Source organism: Cavia porcellus, unplaced genomic scaffold (assembly GCF_034190915.1).
Source record: "Cavia porcellus strain 051 isolate PalLab524CR breed Dunkin Hartley unplaced genomic scaffold, mCavPor4.1 scaffold_28, whole genome shotgun sequence".
Lineage (NCBI taxonomy): Eukaryota > Metazoa > Chordata > Mammalia > Rodentia > Caviidae > Cavia > Cavia porcellus.
This window is the reverse complement of record NW_026947511.1, coordinates 9,446,833-9,469,134: the sequence shown is the minus strand read 5'-3', so window position 1 is coordinate 9,469,134 and position 22,302 is coordinate 9,446,833. Positions and strand designations below refer to the sequence as shown.

The 22,302-nt window shown below is 39.0% G+C and overlaps 1 protein-coding gene across 1 annotated transcript; it reads right to left on the bottom strand.

Annotated features, from left to right (window-relative positions):
* Positions 1-20,421: 20,421 nt before the first annotated feature.
* Positions 20,422-21,928, bottom strand: Ch25h (cholesterol 25-hydroxylase). Its single transcript, XM_003473549.4, has one exon. It carries the CDS (start codon positions 21,753-21,755, stop codon positions 20,862-20,864), a length of 894 nt encoding a protein of 297 aa, XP_003473597.2. The 5' UTR covers positions 21,756-21,928; the 3' UTR covers positions 20,422-20,861.
* Between the last annotated feature and the right edge of the window lie 374 nt (positions 21,929-22,302).

Genomic DNA, 22,302 nt, shown 5'->3' with positions numbered 1-22,302 from the left:
TAAAAATGCAAAAAAATTTCTTTAAATACTTGAAATCCTAAAGTCAAATCTTTTACCTACTCCTTAAACCTGTTTATAGATTAATTAATCAAAGTAGGCTTTTATAGACATTTCTAATACACAATTCTAAGTTATTATTACCATCTAAAGGGTAGTGCCTTTATAAAAATAATATTTAATAGCTGGTAAAATATCATAATCACAAAGGAGTTTAGGTTTTTCACTGTCTTGATGATAGATGTAAATAGACTCTTCCAGTAATGTAGCTTTCTCTGTAAGAATATGTTTATTAAAGATATGCTCTCTCATTCTTCCCACATTAGCTTGACTTCTTACGAATAACTTGATACCTTGACAAGCTGTTCCAAGTGTTGACACAAATGTCTTCAGAATGCAAATCTAGGCTACTGCCATAAATGGGGCCATCTCTCCAAGTGCCCACCCCTCCAGTCCCACCAGTGCACTGGAACACAAAGATGGAAGTCATCAGAGAAACTCAAAGAGAATGTCCTGAGAATAGTACTGTGGTTCTCGGTTTGCACAGAGTTCACAAAATCTGGAAGTGCAACTCAATGAACAATAGTCACGTTTTTTCTCTGGCATCTCTCATCTAATGCAGTTAAGGTTTCTCAATTGTGATCTGTGTGTCATTTACATAAAACTCCTAGATTCCTTACCTAGACCTACCGAATCGAATCAGAGCTTCTATAGCATAGTTCATGAATCTGAATATTTTTAGTTTTCCCTCTTGGTTCTTATGCATTCTTTGAGCATCATGATTTGGTATATCTTTGGAGCTCAACACTAAGGATGCAATATGAGCTAGACCTTATGATATATTACTGCAAAGCTTCACTGAGCTGAAAGATTCACTAAGATTAGGTATTTTATTCCACACTAAAAACAACAGTGAGAGGTTTCTCTTCAGGTAGATAACTATGAGAACATCAATAAATATTAGACCCACATTCATTATCTTTAATATACGTCTTACTTTGCTGTGTTTCTTGGACTCTAGATAATTTCAGCCACTCAAATACTGATTTTTCAAATGTTTTTATGTATATCCAATAATACTGATTAGGACCCTATCATGAGTCAGGCTTTAGCTTGCCATCAACAACAGAGCGATAAATGAGATAAGATATTCTCCTGGAAAAGTCTGAAGTCTAATTCTTTTTCTCTATCTTCCCTAAGAGTTGCTCAGAACAATTTTCTAATTCCAGCCAAAGAAATTCTAAAATTTATCCAGTCCATTGTTTTTTATTTGTTTATTTTGTTTGGTGGATTTTTTTTCTGTGTTACTTGGATCTGAGAGATACCTCTGTTCCCCAAGGGGTGTGTGGGTAGCAGATCAAGTAGACTCTGTACAGCTACCTCCCATTCAACCGTAACAGCTTCACTGTTCTGTACTTTAATTACTTTCCCCATAAGATTTCAGATAAGACAAGAAAGAAGTTTGTAAAACAACAGCCTAGAGCAGACACGTTTTCAGATATTTATCTGTGGCACCCAACTTTTTTAGCAAAACACATATTTTATTGGTTTGATAATTTTTTAAGAAATCAGCACACAAAATAGCACAGTTTTTGTGTGCTATTTCAAGCATTTATAAATGTTTTAGATATTCTTCCCAAAATGTCAGTTAACATCTTAACCACTTTGATCAAAATTTCATGCACAAAGAAACATAATAAGAAACATAATAAGAGTTGTAAATAAAGAATAATTTTAAATATTTGATTACATATTTATGTAATACATACAAAACTGACATACAAAGCATTAAAGCATTGCCTTTTCATTAACATTTTTACTGGTTGGAAATGAATATGTATATGGATATGTATATATATGTATAGAGAGAGAGAGAGGGAAAGAAATCTAACATACTTCTAGTTTGAAAAACAAAAACCAGCTTATTTCTATTTGTTATAGGCTCAATTATTCTGACAATACTATTGAATCTAAGTAACAAGATAGCATTTTATAACAAAGTATGCATAATTGAAATAATACATAGGATTTCACATGAAGAATTTTCCAAAAAAAGAGATTATATGAGCTGTAATAAAATTACATTTATATTAGGGTAAAGCAACAATGCTTATGGTGTAAGGACCTTAAGCAGCTGTAGGTAAACTCATATGCCCGTCCTACTGATTTGGTTCAACACTCCCCTTCCTGTCTTCTTTCAATGTTTCTATTAAATAAAAGAAAATCCCTCAAATGATGCTAAATTGGGACAAACTTTCCCTGCTAGGTAAGCTCTCATAAGCTTTCAAGGTGTTTTCCCTTAAGGGAGCTGGAGATAGAAGAAGATAACATTCAGAGGGTCTAGTGCCCTGGAGTAACTCCCCGGAATTAGTTGTTTTGGAACTGTACCAAGCCACAAAAGGCATCTGGAAGCCACAAGCCTTAATTCTTCCATTTCTTGAAATTTGTCATTCCATCCTACTCCATTAATTCTTGACAGATCTTTTAACTTAATCTCCATAGAATTCTACAGAATTAAAATGTTTCCTTCTTTCTAAAATAACTTGCCTTTCACACCAGAGCCTAACTTCAAGTAGGTTCATTTGTTCTCAGGAATCAGGTATGTAAATAGAGAAAAAAGGACTTCTTTATTCATCACAGTTATAGTAAAGAAGACGACTTATTGGAAGAGTGTAAGCATATCTTTTCTGAATAAGATTGTGCAAGTTAGTGACCACCAATAGGCCGCTGTTTGCTCTGTAGGCCAGTGAATGGGGGGGGGATGCAGTGTCTGCATCAGAGGGTGTCTAGGTGCTTGTTCTGGGTTTTTTGTTTCGTTTTGCTTTGTTTTAGTTTATTTAAGAGGAAAAAAAAGACACAGGAAAAACAAAAAGCAAAAGAGACAAACAAACAACAACTACAAACCCAAAACAATAACAATATATGTTTACCAAAAAAGATGATAGGAATTCCACGATGGTTATTATACTGCATATTGTTACCTTCAAAAGTGTTGCATAGATTATCAGATATAAACATGTAAAGTTGATCTAATCATAGAGTATTGACTGTTCTTTTCCAAGAACAATACAATTAGTAATATAATCATTTTAACTCTCTTATGTGTATATATATATATATATACACAAAAAAAATTTATGTCTTCTTCCTTTTCCCTTCCTTCTTTCCTCCTTTCCTCATCCCAGTTACCTTGCTTTTTTGAACAGTTTCTTACCCTTACACAGTATTCAATGTAGATTTTGGATCGTATATACTTGTTCAGTTTCTTACATTAGGGAGACAATATGGTATTTACATATATGAGTTTGATTTATTTCACTTATGAATATGGTATCAAGTTACATCCATTTATTTGTAAGTCTCAGTGCACTCATTCTTTATAGCTGAGTAATACTCCATTGTATAAAAATATCATATCTTTTTTATCCATTCCTTGATTGATGGACTTTTGAGCTGTTTCCAAGATTTGGCTACTACAAATTGTGCTGTTATAAACATGGGTGCACATATATCACTGTGGTATGATGTTTTCAATTCTCATGGGGAAATGCCCAGAAGTGAGATAGGGTCAAATAGAATCTCTGATCCTAACTTTTTAAGGAATCTCCACACTGATTTCCACAAGATTGCACCAGTCTACACTCCCACAAGCAGTGAAAAAGAGTTCCTTTTTCCACACAGTCTCTCCAATATTTTGTTATTGGTTGATTTCTTGATCTTGGCCATTCTTTCTGGAGTGAGATGGAATCTCAGTGTTGTTTTAATTTGCATTTCTCGAATGAACATTAATATTGAATTTTTTTCATGTGTTTACTTACCATTTGTATTTCTTCATCTGAGAAGTGTGTATTCATCTCAGATGTCCATTTTTTGGACTGGGTCCTTGAATTCTGGGGGCCTCATTTTTTTTAATACTTTATATGTTCTAGATAGATGTCCTTTGTTTGAGGGAGACATGGCCAAGATATTTTTCCAACTTGTGGGTTTTCTTTTCACTCTGTTGGAGATTTCTTTTGACATGTAAAAATCTTTTAATAAGATGCGATCCCAGTTGTTGGTTCTGGGAAGTATTTCCCATGCCGTTTGAGTTTGGTTCATGAATTCTCTGCCTATCTCTATGTCATCAAGATTTCTCTGTACTTTGTCTTCCAGCAGACTTAGTGTTTCTGTTTTAATATTTATAACTTTGATCCATTTTGAGGTTAGTGTATGGTGATAGACACAGATCTAGTTTTAGTTTTCACAATATGGAAAATCAATTTTTCCAGCACCATTTATTAAAGAGACTATCTTTCTTCCAGTGAACATGTTTGGCCACTTTGTCAAAGATAAGGTGGCTGAGTGTGTTTGTAGTTGTGCCTGTATCTTCTAATCTATTAGAAGACCTTGATCTTCAGGTCTATTTTCTATTCCAGTATCATGCTGATATTATTATAGTAACTTTGTAATATAATTTCAAGTCAGGGATTCCTCCTGCCTTATGTTTGTTGCCCAGAATTGCCTTTGCTATTCTAGGCCTCTTTGGTTCCAGATGAATTTTAGGAACAATTTCTCTAGATCTATGAGGTATGCAAATGATGTTTTGACTGGAATAGCATTAAATCTGTATAATAATTTTGGGAGAATGGCCATTTTCACAATGTTTGTTTTTCCTATCCATGAACAGGGAATGTCTTTCTATTACCTTTTTCAGAGTAATGTAATTTTCAATTTATAGATCTTTTACTTCCTTTGTTAGACTGACTCTAAATATTTCATTTCTTTGGATGCTATAGTTAAGCATGTGGTTTTCCTTATTTCCCTTGCAGTGAGTTTGTTGTTTGTGTGTAGGAATGCAATTGATTTTTGAGTGTTGACATTGTATCCAGCTACATCACTGAATTTGGTTATTACATCTAGGAGTCTTTCAGTGGAGTTTTGGGGTGTTCTGTGTAAAGTATCATATCATCTGCAAATAATGATAATTTAACTTCTTCCTTTCCTATCCTATTCCTTTTATTTCTCTCTCTTGTCTAATTGCTCTGGCTAATATTTCCAGCACTATATTGAATATGAGTGGTGATAATGGATATCCTTATCTGGGAAGAGCTTCAGTCCTTGAATATCTCCATGGCTAGCCAGGGCACATCTATGACATCGGAGCCTTATGCTCTGTGGCCTGTGAGGCTGGCTGAGTATCTCCTGATAGAGTGTGCTGGGTTGTGCTGGGATGCTGGGCTGGGCAGAGTTTGGATCCTTCATGAGGCTAGCAGGGACTCACCCTGGAGTGTGTCATTTGTGCCTAGAACCTGGCTAGGTGGGATTCAGAACCTCTAGGACACAGACAGCTAGGCAAGGCATGCCCCTGGAGAGTGGTACCATCAGCGGCTTGCACTTGCCTGGGAGCTATGTGCTTGTTCTAGAAGTCTTTACTAGACAATAGTTGGTGTTCTGTTCACTTACTGTTTATGTTGGCACTTGCAGCTGAGAGAATGGGTTATAAAAAGGGCTATTTCAGGATAGGGTTGTTTGTCCAGCAATGGTCTATTCTACTGCAATTGCCATTCAACTTTAGCCTAAAGTCACTATAATAATTTGATGAAGCTCTAAATGCTTTCTACATTGCTATAATGCAAAGGCTTCAAGTCTCTATCAGTTCTAAAGGGATACATGATTGAAATAAGCATCCTGGAAGAAAAACTCAAAAAGATCTCAGATTCCAATTGTTCTATAAAGCCCTGTATAAATGCAAGGGTAGCATAAGAATATTATGCAATTATTAATGAGGTTACTAAATAAATCATGAACTGTGGCCAAGCCAGAATTTAGACATTCTCACTTGCACTGTATTTACTGCCTTTGCTTCCTTGAGAGAAAACATCCTGATTCAAGCTTATTTAGTGGGGAAAGTCCTGCACAGATCATCACATTTACATACTGGTCTAAAGAAGAGGAAACATGCCCAAATGAAAAATATTCATGTCCCCTAACTTATTCTAAATTTATGTTTCCTGTCAGATACAGATAAAGATGTATTTCATGATCAAAGATAGAGAGCAAGACTAATCTGCATTTTTTTTTTTTGAAAATGAAACGTGAAAAACATTTTTCCCATGAGATATCGTCTCTATGACTTTTAGTCATTTAAACACACAAGTACACCTGAAGGGAAGTGCCTCAGATGAACGCAGACAGCAGCTCATATTTTGCCTACACTTTGGCCTTGTATTGTCAAATCGAAGCAGGCAATTACTTTCACAGTGATTTTTGGGAGGTGTCAAGCATGTAGACACATGTGGAAGGTAAATATTCAAAGCATTATATAAACACAGGCATATCTATCACCGTGATGTTGAGAAAGTCATACCACACAGTGAGAGGTGATATGGTCAAATTCATTATGATCATTTACTCAGAATTACAAAAGCATGGAAAGTACCTTTGAGAATGATGGAAAAGAGGATGTGGTTGTTACAAAATATTTTTGCCTATCCAAATAAAGCATAGCTACTCCAGATCTCCTCCACGCAGATCTGCAATTTGTGCATGGCACTCCTCCAGTTGTGCCATTTACACTTATGCTGGTGAAAATGATACTGCCTGGAGGTGTTCCACGTGCTGCATGTAGGAGGCCTAGAATGTGTCATCTGATGGAAAGGAAAGGAAGGCAGGCATGTGAGAGAAAGAGGCTTAAACGACTGAATTTGTGCCTCGGTTTTTCCATTTATACACTGCTCATAAATTTGAAATTAGCTTACTGCTAATATGGTGGGATACTCCAAAAAGTTCTACAGATTCAAAGCAATTCTTCACAACGTTCCAACTCCTTTTTCATGAAAATGAAAAAGCCAATTCTAAAATCCATAAGGAATTACAATGAGGCCTAAATGAAGGGGGGTATTCAAAAAAAAAAAAAAAAAAAAAAACCACAAAGAAGCTCACATTTCCCAGTGTAAAAACTTGCTACAAAGACAAGTATTTAAAATAATGTGGTTCTGAGATAAGGACAGACATCTAGATAAGTATAATAGGATTAAGAGTCTAATAAAAGGTTATCACATCAATTATCAACTTTTTTATTTATGATAAAATAAAACAAATTTCCATAACAAATTAATAAAGGGAGAATACATTGTGTGTCATATACACAATCACATCACATTTTAATATACTGTGTTTCATAATTTTAAAAGTAGTTACTCAAGAGAAAAAGACAAAAAAAGGGTCTCTTACAAAGAAGAGAAACAACAGCAGAAAACTTTCATTTCAATGAACCAGGAAACACTAGTGGTCTAAATGAACCAAACTAGCATTTTACATTAAAATACTTTTGAAACAATGGAATGTATACTTTAGGAAATTATTTGAACTTTTCCTACTTCCTATTTTCAAGAAGAGTTTCAAAACAGTAAATGGATAAAACAGTCTTTTGAATGGATTGTTCTGGGGCCACTCAATATTCACATGAAAAATACCACACATTACACCCAAAAATTAATACAAAATTATCAAAGACATAAATATGAGACCTACTCCTTTCAAGCCACTAGAGGAAATATAGGGATAAATCATCACAAATTTGGATTAGATCATACTTCTTAAATAAAACACCGTAAGAGAAAGCAATAAGGTAAAAAATTAGATAATTAGATTTTGACAAAATTAAAAACCTTTGTTCATCAAAATTTACTCTGAGGAAAGTGCAAAATATTTCACAAATAAAATAAAAATTTATATCATTCATCTAATCAGGGTCTAGAACTGTGAAATAATAAGGAATTCTTCAATATGATAAAGCATTTGTACAAAAATTTAGAAATGATATTATAGAAATAATATTGTACTTAATGGTGACACAGTGAATGATTTGTCCCTCAGTTGAGGAAAAAGACAAGGGTACTCTTTCCCGTTACATCCACTAATACATTAAGCAGACTGCATACCCTTCTAGCTGGAGGTTACAAGAGAAAGGAATAAAAAGTACCTAGACTGAACAGCAAGAAGGTCAGTGTCTTTGCTGGCACACATAGTTTATTTGTATATTTACAGTTTGTTCTGGATTCCACCCTGTCAGAGTATGACTAACATGTCTATTTTGCAGACTCAGATTCTGAGTGGCATGAATGCTCTTAAAATCTCAGGACATTCTACAGAATAACTGCAGTGACAAGGCACACCCGTAGTAATTGGTGAGGTCAGATAGTATCTTAGATGATCCCTAGCTAAGGATAAAGGATGCCCTCAAAACTGGCAAATGAGCTTTAACTGGCAAAATCAAAGGTCAGAAATAGATAACAGGAAAGACACTGGAATTAGAAGGACCAGAAACAAGGATGAAATCTTGGACAGGGGAAGTAGTGACAGCTGAAACAGGATATGAAAGCCACGGAATACCGAGTGGACACATAGAAAAGTATATGAATGAAGAGAGAACCAGCCTGGGGCCCGCTCTGGGTCTTGCCATAGAGCTATTTCATTTTGGATAATTTGCATAACCTTTCTTTCTTGTATGTGAAACAGGAGAAAACAAACAGTGTGTGGCAGGCTCCCTCTTGTCAAAAAGTCTTTTTCATTTTCAAAATTTGTTTGAGATTTATTAGTACATGTTTGCATGTCACAATGATTACATTCGTCCACTGTGAGGGGTTGGTACATGTACGGAACACATCTTAATCCTCTTCACTCCCCTTTCCCCTCCCCATCCTCCCCCTTGCTTTCATATCTTGGTCCCTCTGCCAGATACAAAAGATGCCCCTGTTGCCTATGATCTGTCTTTTATTTTGACCTTTAAAGTGTTTATATTTGGGTTTCTTATATAAAAGAAACTATGTGACATTTAGCTTGGCATCTGATTTATTTCACTTAACATTATGGTGTTAAGATGCATCAATTTGGGGGCTGGAGATTTAGCTTAGCGGCATAAGCGCCTGCCTTACAATCAGGCAGTCCTGAGTTCGATCCCCGGTACTGATAAAAATGAAAAAGACAAAAAAAAAAAAAAAGAAGATGCATCAATTTTCCTACAAATGACACCAGTTTATCCTTCTTTGTAGCGTCGTAGTACAGTACTACATTGTGTTAAGTGCCACACTTCTTATCCATTCATATTTTGATGGACAAATGGACCACTTCCAAGATTTAGCTACTCTGAGTTGTGCTGCTATAAAGATGGGTATGCATATGTCATGTAATACAATGTCTTTAGCTCAGGAAGATATGTAGAAGGAGAATAACTGGATCAAATGGAATTTTAGTTTTAGGTTTTGGAGGAATCTTCATACTGATTTCTATGACGCTCATACATATTAATTCCACTAACCTTGTCTTTCTCCAACCTTGTCTGCATTTGTTATTATTGAATTTCTTGAAAATAAGCCATTCTTCAGAAATAAAATGTAATTTCAGTGTTGTTTTAATTTGTACATCTCTAATGCCTAGCAATGTGGAACATTTTGTCATGAACTTATTGGCTATTTTTATTAATTTCAGTCGTTCCTTTTTAATGGAGGCATCTACGTTTTTTGAATTCTTTATATATTCTAGATATTAGTCCTCTGTCTGAGGAATAAGTGGAATTTTTCCCCATTGTGTATATTGTCTTTTCACTCTGTTGGTTGTTTACTTTGCTGTGAAGAAGCTTAGATTTAATCTTCTGCTTGTGGGTAGACAGTATTCCCAGCATCATTTGCTAAAGAAACTATCTTTTCTGCTCTGTAGACAGCCTAACATTCCCAGGGTTGTTTCTTCATCCTCCATTGTCTTCCATTGATCTGCATGTCTGTTTCTGTGCCAGTACTATGCAGTTTTTGTCACTCTAGCTCTGTAATACAAGGTGAAGTCTGAAATTGTGACACCTGGCCTGCTCTTGTTGTCCAACATTGCTTTTGATATTTTGGTTCTCTTCTGGTTTCGTATGAATTTTAGGATTCTTAGTTGTGTGTTAGTTGAGACTTTTATTTGGTTTGCATTCATTTTGTATATCAGTTTTAGAAGTGTAACCACACGGGTAATATTTGTTCTTCTTATTGAAAAACAGAAGACATCTTTTCATTTTCTGGTATCTTCCTTGCTTTCCTTTTTCAGAGTACCATCGTTTTGTTATAGAGGTTCAATCAATTCACATAGGAATTATGTAAGTTTTATTTACTGAAGTGATTGTGAATGGTATTGTTTTCCTATTTCCTTTATTAGTGAGTTCATTTTCAGTTTACAAGGACTATATTGAGTTTTGTGTTTTGATTTTGTATCCTCTGACCCTGCTGAATTTAGTTACCAATTCTAGGACCCTTTTGCTAGAATTTTTGGATCTTTTATGTAGAGACTTACATCTTCTGTGAATGACAAGTTGATTTTTCATTTCATATATATATATATATATATATATATATAATCTTTTTATTTTTCTCTTACCTGATTGTACTGCCTAATCTTTCAAGTTATATATTTAACAGAAGTAGTAATATAGATATCTGTGTTTTGTTCCTGATTTTAAAAGGAAAGCTTTCCCATGTAATATAATTTTGGCAGCAGGTTTGTCATAAATGGCTTTTGTAAGATTGAGGTAAAATGCTTATATACCTATTTTTTCAGGGTTTTCAATCATACGTGAATGTTAGATTTTTTTCAAAGGCTTTCACTGCATTTATTCAGATGATAATGTGATTTTCCTCTTGGTTCTGTTTTGTGTTGTGTTATATTAATTATCTGTACGTGTTGAACCCCTTTTCCATACATGGAATGAAGCCTTCTTGATCATGATGTATGATCATATTGATAATTTGTTGCATTCTGTTTGTCAGTGTCTTGGTGAGGATTTTTGCGTCAGTATTTATTAAAGAAATTGACCTATAGTTCTATTTAGTTTAGCCTTCATCTGGTTTTGTTGTTTTTTGTTATGCATACTGTCTTCTGATGTTTCACTTTCACCATCCTAAATCTACGGGAATCTTCCTCATCTCTCAGGTCCTCTCTGTCATTCTGACTCATTTTCTTTATATTATTTACATAATCTGAAATTAATTGTTCATATATTTGTTAAATGTCTGCAGAAGATATTTGATGTCAGTTAATAAAGGTATTGTGTATGCAAGCAGATTGTTCACTCTAACAAGGTTGTTTTAAAAATGAAAAAGAGTCATGTGTGCAAATTCTTTAGTGTAGTACCTGGGCCATAATAAGCAATTATTATGCAATATTTTTGGTATCATATCTCTTATCATGATCTTTTATTATTTCACTTCAAGTGCTCATTAAGATGACGGTTGAGTGGAAATGTTAAGCAACAGAATAGCCCTAGCTGACCTACTATGCTATGCAGGTGACAGGATCTGAGAGAAGCTACCATTAGAGCAGCCTAAATTGGAGGGTCAAACCAGAAAGAATTTCCCATGCCCTGATGATCGCCCACCGTTCCCACTGTCTGATGAGCTGGCCAACTGCTCTTCTGCTGTGACCAACTCCTAGTATTTACCTCTTCATTCTTTTTTGGTTCTCTCTTTATTGCTATTATAGAAGGCTGCCCACTCTTTTCATCAAAATAACATTTTGTACCTGTACCATGCACACAACTTTTCACTGCAAATAGCTTTCGTTTAAATCAGAATCCCTCTTTCATCAATCAACACTAACTGTGGGGTCCTCTTCAACCTGGCCTCAAAGCACCTCACCCAGCAAGCACAGGAGTGTGTTTTGTGGGCAAAACCACCATGGGAAATGTCTCCTCAAGGGAGCTCACAATCTATCTTCTTATGTGACTATCATTTCTACTTGTGAGAACCCCCATTTTCTTAGCAGAAACTGGAATGAGTTTTTCTCAAAGAAAATATCAATGACAAAACTCTGCTAAGGAGACTTTGATTATTTTTCCTACAACCTTTAAGAGATGCAACATAGAAAAACAAGCTACTGAGGAACAATAGAACATGGTGATAACAAGGGAGGTGCCAGAGCCAGTCAGCATGGTATGGATCACCGCTCTTCCACTAGAGATGTGTAGCAAGCTTCCAGGTCTCACCATGACATTCTTGAGGGTACTAAGAGGCGTTAAACGAATTATTAGATGTAAAATGGGCAGAGCATCTGGAACACTGTAAACATTTTATAAGTATTAGAGTAAGAACAAGACAAAAGACAAATGAAAAAGGTTGGGGGGGGGGGACAGGCCTGGAAATAGGGACCAGCATCATGCCACAGCAGATGAGAAGTTTGTCCAGAGGAAGCTGGGCTGTGTGTTAGGAAGCTGCTAGCATTCACAGAGCCCTCAAATGCACGAAGAAGCCAATGCCCCTCTAAGGAACCCATAAGCGAAAAGAGATCTGTTAGGAAATGAGGATATGCTCTCTATGGGAAGAGAGAGATTCAGCTAAGGTTTGGATTTCCAAGTAAGCTTGGACTCAAAGTCACTTCGATGGAACTTGAAGTGTCTTTTCATGAAGTATGAAATAAATTCTGCATTCCAATTGCCATAAAATAACAACACTTGCCCACCCTGAGGATTAGATGGATTGAGATGAGGTTTACTGCCACTAAATGAGACTGGAACACTCATTTTGTGCTGGGCCCAGCAACCACACACAGGCAGTTTGCCTGTCCTGCCTGTGGGATGCCTACGCCTCTGGTTAGCGCTTAGGATGTGGCTATTCATTTCCCATTGATTAGACTCACACCACCCTTCTAAGACTGACTTGCATCAAAGGAATTTCCTCCTTCAGTGTAAATGTGGAAAGATGACCAGAGCCTTGATTTTAACCCATCGTTCTCTTGAATGTAAGAATCAGAAGTACATTTGAGCAGCCAAGGAAGTGAATTTGGTGAAAGTTATGTATTTCAAAGCCAAAAACACAACAGACTTTGGGCCTTGAACTTGGACTTAGAGGTTCTAGAAACCAAGGCAGATGACTGTTGTCAGGACTTCTTTTTCCCCTACTCTCTTCCCAGGGAAATGTATGTCTCATTTCTTCTCCCTCAATATGTACCTGCTCTTTCTTCTGTGGTACTGCAGATGAATTTTCATTCTGTCATCATTCACATGGTATGGATGAAATCCCCCAAGGACTTCCCTTCGTACCTTCATTTACATACCGTAAATTCCCCAGAGACAATCTAATGTTTCTCCTGTGCATCAGATTTCCAACTCAGGTCTAGAAAAATGTGACTGTAATAGAAGCATCATAGAGTGTATCCATGGTGACAAGGGGCTCCTCTCTCTCTCTCTCTCTCTCTCTCTGTGGGGGCAACAGGAAATCTCAGAGAAAGGGTATAGATACTTTGGGCATGCAGGTCTATCTTCTTTCTCCTAAGAGGCTGTCTCTAGTAGATCAAGAGTAAGGAAGAACAAAGATAGATCTTGGACTGTGTGTGTGTGTGTGTGTGTGTGTGTGTGTGTGTGTTTGTATATGCATGCCCATGTTAAGTGCTTTGTTATTACTGACATTGCTGCAAAAACTCAGAACATGAAATCATATTAATTTATAATCATCATCTCTTGTAGCATAATCAATATACAATAAACTATGCATATTTAAAATCTGCAACCAGATAAATGTTGACCTACACATGCATACACACCTTTGAGAACATCATTATGGTCAAGAAAGTGCACACACCCATCATCCCTAGAGACTGCCTCATATCCCTTAGAAATCTCTGTTGCTGTCCTTCTCCTTCCCCCAACAACTGCTAATCCACCTTTAACCAAATGCATCTGCTTGCATGTTCTGCAGTATCATTTAAAAGGAACCATACAACATATACCATTTGGCCTTTTTAAAATTCAGCATAATTATTATTCTTATTATTACATATGCTAATAGTTCATTGCTGAATTTACTGCTAAGATGTATCTGTTTTATGAATTCTTTCTTACACATTTTTAAATAGAGATTTTTAGAGTTCACAAGGATAGATTTTTACATTATTTGTCTTCCACAATACATAGCAGAATAGATTTAGAAAATCTGTAATGTTTTTCTCAAGTTCCTACAAGTCAGCAGAGCAGTTCAGGAAATTACCAGCAAATATAGATCCCAACAATTTCTAAATAGTGCCCCATAAATGCACTTTTTGCACACAACAACAGATGACTCACTCCAGGGACTCTGAGAATCCAGAGTGGGCAAAGGAAGCGGCAGAGTAGAACGGGAAGAGCACAGCTTTTTGAGGCTCAGCCCAGCTATGTGACCCGTGGAAAAACTACTTCCTACTCAGGAACCTCAGTTTTCTTATTTGTAAAATAGGGAAGCTGAACCCCAGCACCTCAGCTTTGGCCTTTGTGGAATCTCCTAACTTGGCAGTGTCAGCACATGAGTCGTCCTCCCTCAGACATACTGGATCTAAGCCACACTGAAACGGTCAAGTATGAGCAGCTTTCCTTCCTCCTCCTAACAAAGAACTCAAATTGCATAGTAGGCAATGACTTTTTCCAGGTAAAGTACAATTGCAAGAGGCTCTTTGAAAAACTCTGTGCTGACAACATCTTATCTAGCAAGCAAGCTGGAGCTCTTGGCTTAGAGCCTGTCCTTGACACAGGAGAGAAGAGCTTCCTCTTGGCGAGAGAGGCAGGATGATACCACCCTGAATTTAACACGGTTACAGTAAGTGCTACCGCTCTGGCTGCTTCTGCAAGCCGTGCTGCCTGCTCCAGGAGCCTGCTCCTGATGACTCAGGTGGTTCTGAGCCCTGCACCTCCACCACATACACACCGCATTACTGGAACTCCACAGCCAAGATCCTCATGAGATTCAGCAGGAAAACAAGAACCATGGTGCACAGAAGAAAGAAATATATGGGATAGATGGTTGAAACGGAGCCAGAAGCAGTGGTTTGATGGAGGAGGGGGGTGGGGTCTTGTGACAATTGTGAAGGGGAGAGCCAGGAGCCCGAGGGTCTTCCTCCCTTCATAGGTGCCTAAGGGCCACTTTGTCACACTCTGTAGATGGTGTGCACCCACCTACCCTGCATTTTACAATTCTGTCTCACATGGTCATCACAGCAGCCTAAGGAAGAGGGGGAGAGTTACTACTATACCACTCTCCATGCATTCTACAGAGAGGAAAATTGACACTCAGAGTGATGGAATGATCCCAACCATCACCACCAAAAAAAGGGAAAAAAAATCGGATAATTAAGCAGCCTAATCCCAGGCTCTGCAGGCACCAAGTCCTAGGATTTTATTCCATAGACCCTAACAGGGCACTTTCCAGTGCTAAGATTCCTGAGAGACCCAAAAAATAAGATATGACAGGTTATGCTGTGACCTTCCATAGAAACTGTGGGAAGGAATCAATCCTTTTATTTCACATAATCAGGAGGTAAAGAGAAAGGAGGGAAGCACATTCAGAGCTGTATCTAAAGCATTTCTACTCATGATAATTTTATTTTTGTAACTTTTATAAACCATTTAGTGCACTGTCATCTTAAAAGCAGAAGGAGCAGGAGGGAAGGAGAGAAGGAAGGACGAGAGAGGCTACATAGTCTACTTTTTGGTTTGGTAGCAAAGTGAGGGTTAATAAATTTTTATCTAAATTAATAGAATGGGAATAGAAACTTACTTTTTACTTTTTATTGTTCTTGAGTGTTTGAAACCTTGTCAGATACGTGTGTTATTTGCAGGAATAAACACCAACCCTGAAAGTTTATTTCAAAAGGAAGAGTTTATAATAATGGGAAAAACTGATTTCTTCCTCTCCATCTCATCTAATTTTGTGCTGAGATAGGACAGGCTCCTTATCTCTCATCTATAATAATTGTTTTGCAGTCATTTGTAAAAAAGTTCTGTGCCAAGTTCTCTAAATATTATTTTCTTCATTACAATTCTAAGGGTAGTACAACCACTCCCTTTATATAGACGAGGAAATTGAGCCTTTTAGAGTTTAAGTAACTTCGTCAAGGTCACGAAGTTAATAAACATAAAGCCACAAAGACATCCAGACAGAATTTGTCATTGCTTCCTAGCAGCAATAAACACCAATATTCTCACTTGCTAGTGTTTGTGTTTAGCCAAATACATTCACCTCACTTCTTTGCTTAAAATCTGTGGCGCACCCTGTCAACCTTCTCGTTGCCCTGGTCCAGCTTTCAGCACTTCCATCCATCTACTCATTATTAGTCAACAAATTATAGCAACTCTAATGCTTATTTCAAACCTATTTAACATATGATCTCTCAAAACGCCTGCGACATAGTTAAATGAGCACGCATCCGAAACAGTTTCAATGATGCATCAAAAGGTTTACAACCAATGCTCATCCCTGGTCCCCAAGTCTAGGGCTAGACTGACCTTGCTGTGCAGATGCCTTGAAGTCTTCTGGTTCATTCAGTGCCCTGAGCTTTCTACCAGGTATATGAGTGTCACTTTCTTCCATCTCCCTCTGATTTTACAGCTGCTCTGTCTTCTGCCAGGTGGGGCCTTTACATAAGTCCTTCATTAGTTATCTCTAATAGCCTATTGTTGTTTTTTTTCTTTACTCCATTACACTGTTACTATCTTGCTATTGTATCACGGGTCACATTAAACTGGATGGATTTGTTTGCCTGATTCCTTCTATGAAACATAGATTATGAGCTGTGAGCTTAGTCTGAGTAAGATACTGAGATAGACTAATGATGGAGATAGGAATAAGATGGGGTGAAGAAAGCCATGATTAATAACAAAGATACATTCCTAATGTTTCCAGAATCCTTGTAACATCGAACTGGGCACAGAACTGGAGACAGAGATAAATGCTAAACAGGACAAAAATGGTCATGTTTGTGTCTGTGTGTATCAATCATACACATATAATATCTATACATACCATGATTACACGTAATATATTGTACATGTACAGTATGTACACATATATGTACATAGCCTGCAAAGAGTTTACTAGTGAATATCTGGCATGTATATATAGTACATAAATTTGTGTGTACATGTATAATAGTGTATATAGACTTACATTTAGCTTGTGTATATGATGTGCAAATACATGGTGTATATATAGTCCTATATATGTGTATCTTGCACATAACATGGTATGTGCACATATGCATACATGCACCCATTGAGTATATATACTATAGTGCAACGCAGTCGGATATTTACAGAGTACATAGGAGATGGCTATAAGGACAATCATTGCACACAATAGGGACTTTATTTTCAATAGAAAGATAGTGCCTTGTGTTCAGCTCCCTGTTGTGAAAGAGGAGCACTGAAGGAAGAAGAAATAGTTGGAGAATTAGGAAAGAAAAAGGCGTGGAGAAAACTCACTAGCCAAGAAAGAACCACATCCTAAGATGAGGGTGGTTAGCTAAACAAATCCAGAATTTTTCAAAAAGCCAAAGAGATGGAAAACCAAAGAGGAAGGGATCCTTGGGTTTAAGAATTAGACACATTGTGGTGACCCAGAGTAAGTTTCAGGAAGAGGAGAGGTAGGCTGAGTCACAGGCGAGGAAGTAGAATAAGACAAACAGATTTCTGTCTCTTTCTAAAACTATTGCCTGGATAGGGTGGCAGAGTAGCAACTTGTAATAGAGAAAGAATCAAAAACTCGACTTGATGTGGCCCCTAATAAGACAGGAAGCTCATGTTTGATAAACAACATTTTGTAGATAGGAAACCAACACACAGAGGTTAGTTAAGTAACTTGTTCAAAGTTGCTTAGCTCTTAAGTCCCAGAACTCATGTTCCACTAAGGTAATCCAGCTTCAGCATTGTGCTCTTGGCCCAGGAACAAACAGAGATGCAGAAAACATTTGTCAGGTCTTGCTAAGACTACATGAAATACTAGGCACAGAGCTGGAACAAGATATAAATAATAAACAGAATAAAAAAATGGTAGTTGTGTTGTGCATGATATTTATAGATGTATTCTACCTCTCGATAGCATGTTATATCTAGACTAGCCTGCCCCTGGATTTCCCTGGCTTTCTCCCCCAACCTGTGCAGAAGCTTTCACTCTAGCAACATCACTGTCAAAACAGTGGGTCAGAGAATCACTGGTATCAGTCACAGAGATAAGGAAGAAGAGCAAGAAGAAACTATGTTGGCACTGAGGGTTTGCCTCCTTCCAGAAATTGTGAAAATTATAACCATCAGAAGAGATGGGTAGTAAATATGTGAGGCCAAATTTTGAGAGAATTTTCTCTAAATTACTTAGAAAATGGCACTGTCATGGTTTATGTCTGTGGCCCCCAGGCCTCATGCGTTTGCATTGTGCATTTGTGATTGGTTCATTGTCTAGTATTTGGACTGACAGTGTCAGTGCTACACCCACCTACTGGTGGAGCCAGCATACAATGTAATGGCTGGAAGAAGGCGTGTCTCACTCTTGCTGGTATCCACTTGCTGTTTGCAACCACCATGAACTGTGGCTCTGCCATGCCACCCTGCCTTGGAGCCAACTAAGTGTGGACTGAAACCTCCAAAAACTATAAGAAGTAAACCTTTCCTTTGCTAATTTTGGGCATCAGGCATTTTGTCTTAGCAACAAGTAAAAAGTAACTTAGGCAGCCACTTACCTGCTGTGGGTACCAACTCTCCTTAACATAGGATGATGACAATGATAATCTTTGTCTCCGTCACTTTCCTCATTGCTAGGGCAAAACACTTGACACCACAAAAGGTAAAGAGAGCTTTACTCTGGCTCAAGTTTCAGTCCATGACTGGCCCATTCCAAATCAGCAAGGCACAGGGAAAAGTACTCACTACAAGAGAGCTGAGAGGGCTAGAGGAAAGGGAGGGAGGAGGCTGTGGCTGAGTTACAGCCTGCCAGGCTAAGCCCCCAGTGACCCACCACTTCTAAGCAGACCCCAACTGCTGACAGCACCCCTTGATCCAATTGCTTTCAAACATCCCACCTACTGAGCCCTAGGCTTTGGGAGGACATGAGATGTAAACCACATCAGTAGCCCGTATCCCTCAGAGTATTGCTACAAAGACCAAGTGAAATACCGCAGGAGAATGCCTCCAAATGTAACTATTCATAATTAGGATGAAGCCCTCAAACTACCTGAAAAACTGCCTCTCCTCTCCACTTTCCCAGGTCCTCTTCTCAAGGCTTAAAACTGGACATATCAACGTGAGAAAGTTTCTGAATCTTAACATTTTCCAATGGGCAATTTGCCTCAGATCTAAAATTCCCTTATATAATAAGGCAACATTACACAATCTTAAAAATCTCTGAGGGTGATTTCTGACACATTGTCATCATCCAAGATTTACAGGGCAACTTTCTTTCTGCTCACAACAGCTAATAACTATACCACACACTCCACATCTTCCTGTTCATCCTTCAGTTCTTTCCCCTCACCACATAGATCTCAATATTAACCCACTACCTGCCTTCAGTGCAGGATTTTCACCTCACAGCTGGCTTCCCCTTTCAGCAGACTTCACTTTTATGAATCAGTGTGAGTGTTAAGTTCCTCCTCTGTCCTGCTTTGGGCAGAGTAACTTCAGTTTAGAAGCAGAGAGAACACAGGTTGGAGTGAACATCAGAGAAACGGCATTCGGGTTACACACTGCCAATCATTTAGGAGGGCGGAGGATACTGCAGGGGAGTCTCTTCAGGCATACTACGCAGGCTGGATCTTTCCACGGATGTCCTTTCATTTAAACAAAGTAGCGTGGCTCACAGATAATGAGCCTAGGGTTACCTGTAAAGCTCCTGTCCTTTATAGACTATGGTCTAAATCATCTTCATTTTTAAGTTACCCTACATCAACTGTATTCCAAAATTTACACTCAAATAACTAAGCAGTATCCAGACAGATAGCATGTGTGTAGCCAGTAACAGGGATACTTACTATCGCCTCTACTCTGCAAGAATATCTGAGACACCATCTCTGTACAAACCAGGAACCAGGGATCCAGGGCCAAATTTCACTTTATCTCTCTTTGAGAAAGGGCAGTATATTTTGCATAAATGTCTTGTGAAAATGAAATATGCAAAAATGCCAGGTCACAGAGGCAATATGGTGCTGATCATTTGAACAGACTAAGGAAGACATCATGAAAAACAGGCTTACTTAAAATTGCTTTCTACCCTGATTAGCTACTCTACTGCGCATATACTGGGCTCACCTGTTTTGTAAAGCAAGGTACTCCTCTATTTTATAACCCCACACATACACACTCCACTCCAAACAACCCAGCAACTCTTCAGTGTAAATCTCTCTGCAAAACTGTACAGACTAATTCTTGCATTTGTTGTCCATGCAGAGATCGGCTAAAACATATTCAGAATGACTTGTTTTTTCTCTTTGTGAAACTCTAGACGGAAAGAGACAAACCAGCTCCTTCTCCCCTTCTTTGCTGCACCCCTCTTCCCTTCAGAGCACCCACTACCTGAGAGCACGCTGCACATAGGAGGGCTCGTGGAACTGAAGCTCACTTACCATCCCAGCCCCCCTGACCTTTTCAGTTCTTATCCATAAAAATGTCAGTAAGACAGAAGGCAGTAATTGTTTGATTCAATTCTTTTTTGTTGTGATTTTAAAAGTACAAATATCATTTTTTCAACATAAATACACATTTCTAGGGAAAAAGTACTGTAATCTTAGTCACTGCCCAGCAGGAACATGTTTGATTATAGATCCTGGAGTCGGATCCTCCCTGAAGATAAGCTTTTTTAGCCCAGTTTGAGGACATTTTCAAACATAAGAGAGTGTTTTTCAAAGACACCCTTTTAGAGACGATTTAAACATGCCATTGATGAATGTCTAACTTACATCCAGGACTCCAGGCTATTGAAATGAGCTAGAATTTGACACCCAAAATACAATCGTGTTGACATACAAACATTGTATAAATTACTTTATCCGGCTGCAACAATACATCAGATTTTATCTACCAGTTTTCATCAGTCAATAAGTTACTAGTATTAAAAAGAAGAAAACAAATCTCAAGAGTGTTTCTTCTGACCCGAGGGTGAAGCGCACAGCCGCGCAGAGTCTGAGGAGCACCCCCCACAGTCACCACTGCACTCCGGGAGGGGTGCAGGCCGCAGGGTGCCCAGGATTCTGTCCCAGTGTGTGAAGTAAGGCGCGAAGTTGCAGTTAAACTGAGAGTGGTGCAGGTCGTGGTGCGCCACGCCCCCGTACCAGCCGAAAGGCACCAGTCTGTGCGTGGACCACGGGAAATCGTAGCCTGAGTGGTCCTCCACCGACAGCCAGATGTTGAGCACGTGGAAAGTAAGAACGGTGAGCGGGTGGCTCCTCAGCAAGGTGATGTTCACCATGTCAAAAAAGCCCAAGGAAAAGAGCTCCCAGAGGCTCATGTACTGCGTGGCCAGCGCGAACGGGGCCGGATTCTGGTGGTGCACCTTGTGAAAGGCGCGGTATAGCCAGGGCACCTTGTGGTGCAGCACGTGCCACACGAAGAACTCGCCGTCGAAGAGCAGCAGGCAGAGCAGGACATCGCGCAGGAGCTGCAGCAGCTCCGGGGCCTCAGGCGGCAGCAGACTGGGGCTGCAGAGCCAGTGGAGCAGCGTCACCGGGAACACGAAAACCAGGTGCTGGTACAGGGTCTGCCCCAGGCAGGGCAGCAGCTGCTGCACGGACGGCGAGAAATCCGGGTGGATCTTGAAGCGTCGCAGCGCAGGCACCCAGGGACTCAAGAAGTCCAAGACCACGAAGGGCAGGCAGAAACCCAGGTAGGTGACGATCGCGAAGATGACCGGGAAAAAGGGCGACTGGATGGGTACCTTCGAGGTCCTCAGACGATCCCAAAGGGGCTGCAGGAGTAGCTGGCCCGAGCTGCACAGGACCTGGAGCTCAGAGCTGTTGTGGCTGCTCATGGTGAAGCGGAGCCTGCAGCTGAGCAGTTAGCAGCTCCGCCAGCTTTTCTTAGGGATTGAGGCTCCGCCCCGCGTGATGTCAATAGACTTTTAGGGCTTTCAGCTACAGGAAATTTAAATACGTAAACCAAGGAGTTGCTTTTACTAGTCCTACATTTTGCACATCTAGACTCAATCTAGTTGTCTTATATATGATCGTATCCAGTAACACAAGCTTTTCATACGCACGCAGAAGTACGTTCCCTGTTTTCAATTTACAGGATACAACTGTACAGATCTACACTGGAGAGTTTCCATGAGTTTTAAACTTGGTGATGGGTCATCATCACTCCCAAGTTAATATTTCCAGCACCACGGGAAGATGCTACTCACTGCTTCGCTGTGCTTCCATCAAGACGCAAGCAGAGCTAGGTCGGAAAACTGCAAAGCGAAGGGCCTGGCGCCGTCAGGGTCCTGGCTGCGCGCGCCCTGGAGAGGTCCGAACCGCCGAGGAGTCCTCTCGGCGCCCGGAGCAGCGATCGGCTCTGCAGGTCCGGCAAGCAGGGCG

Coding starts and splice junctions, on each gene's coding strand:
- Ch25h (XM_003473549.4), bottom strand. CDS start 21,755: ATGAGCAGCCACAACAGCTCTGAGCTCCAGGTCCTGTGCAGCTCGGGC.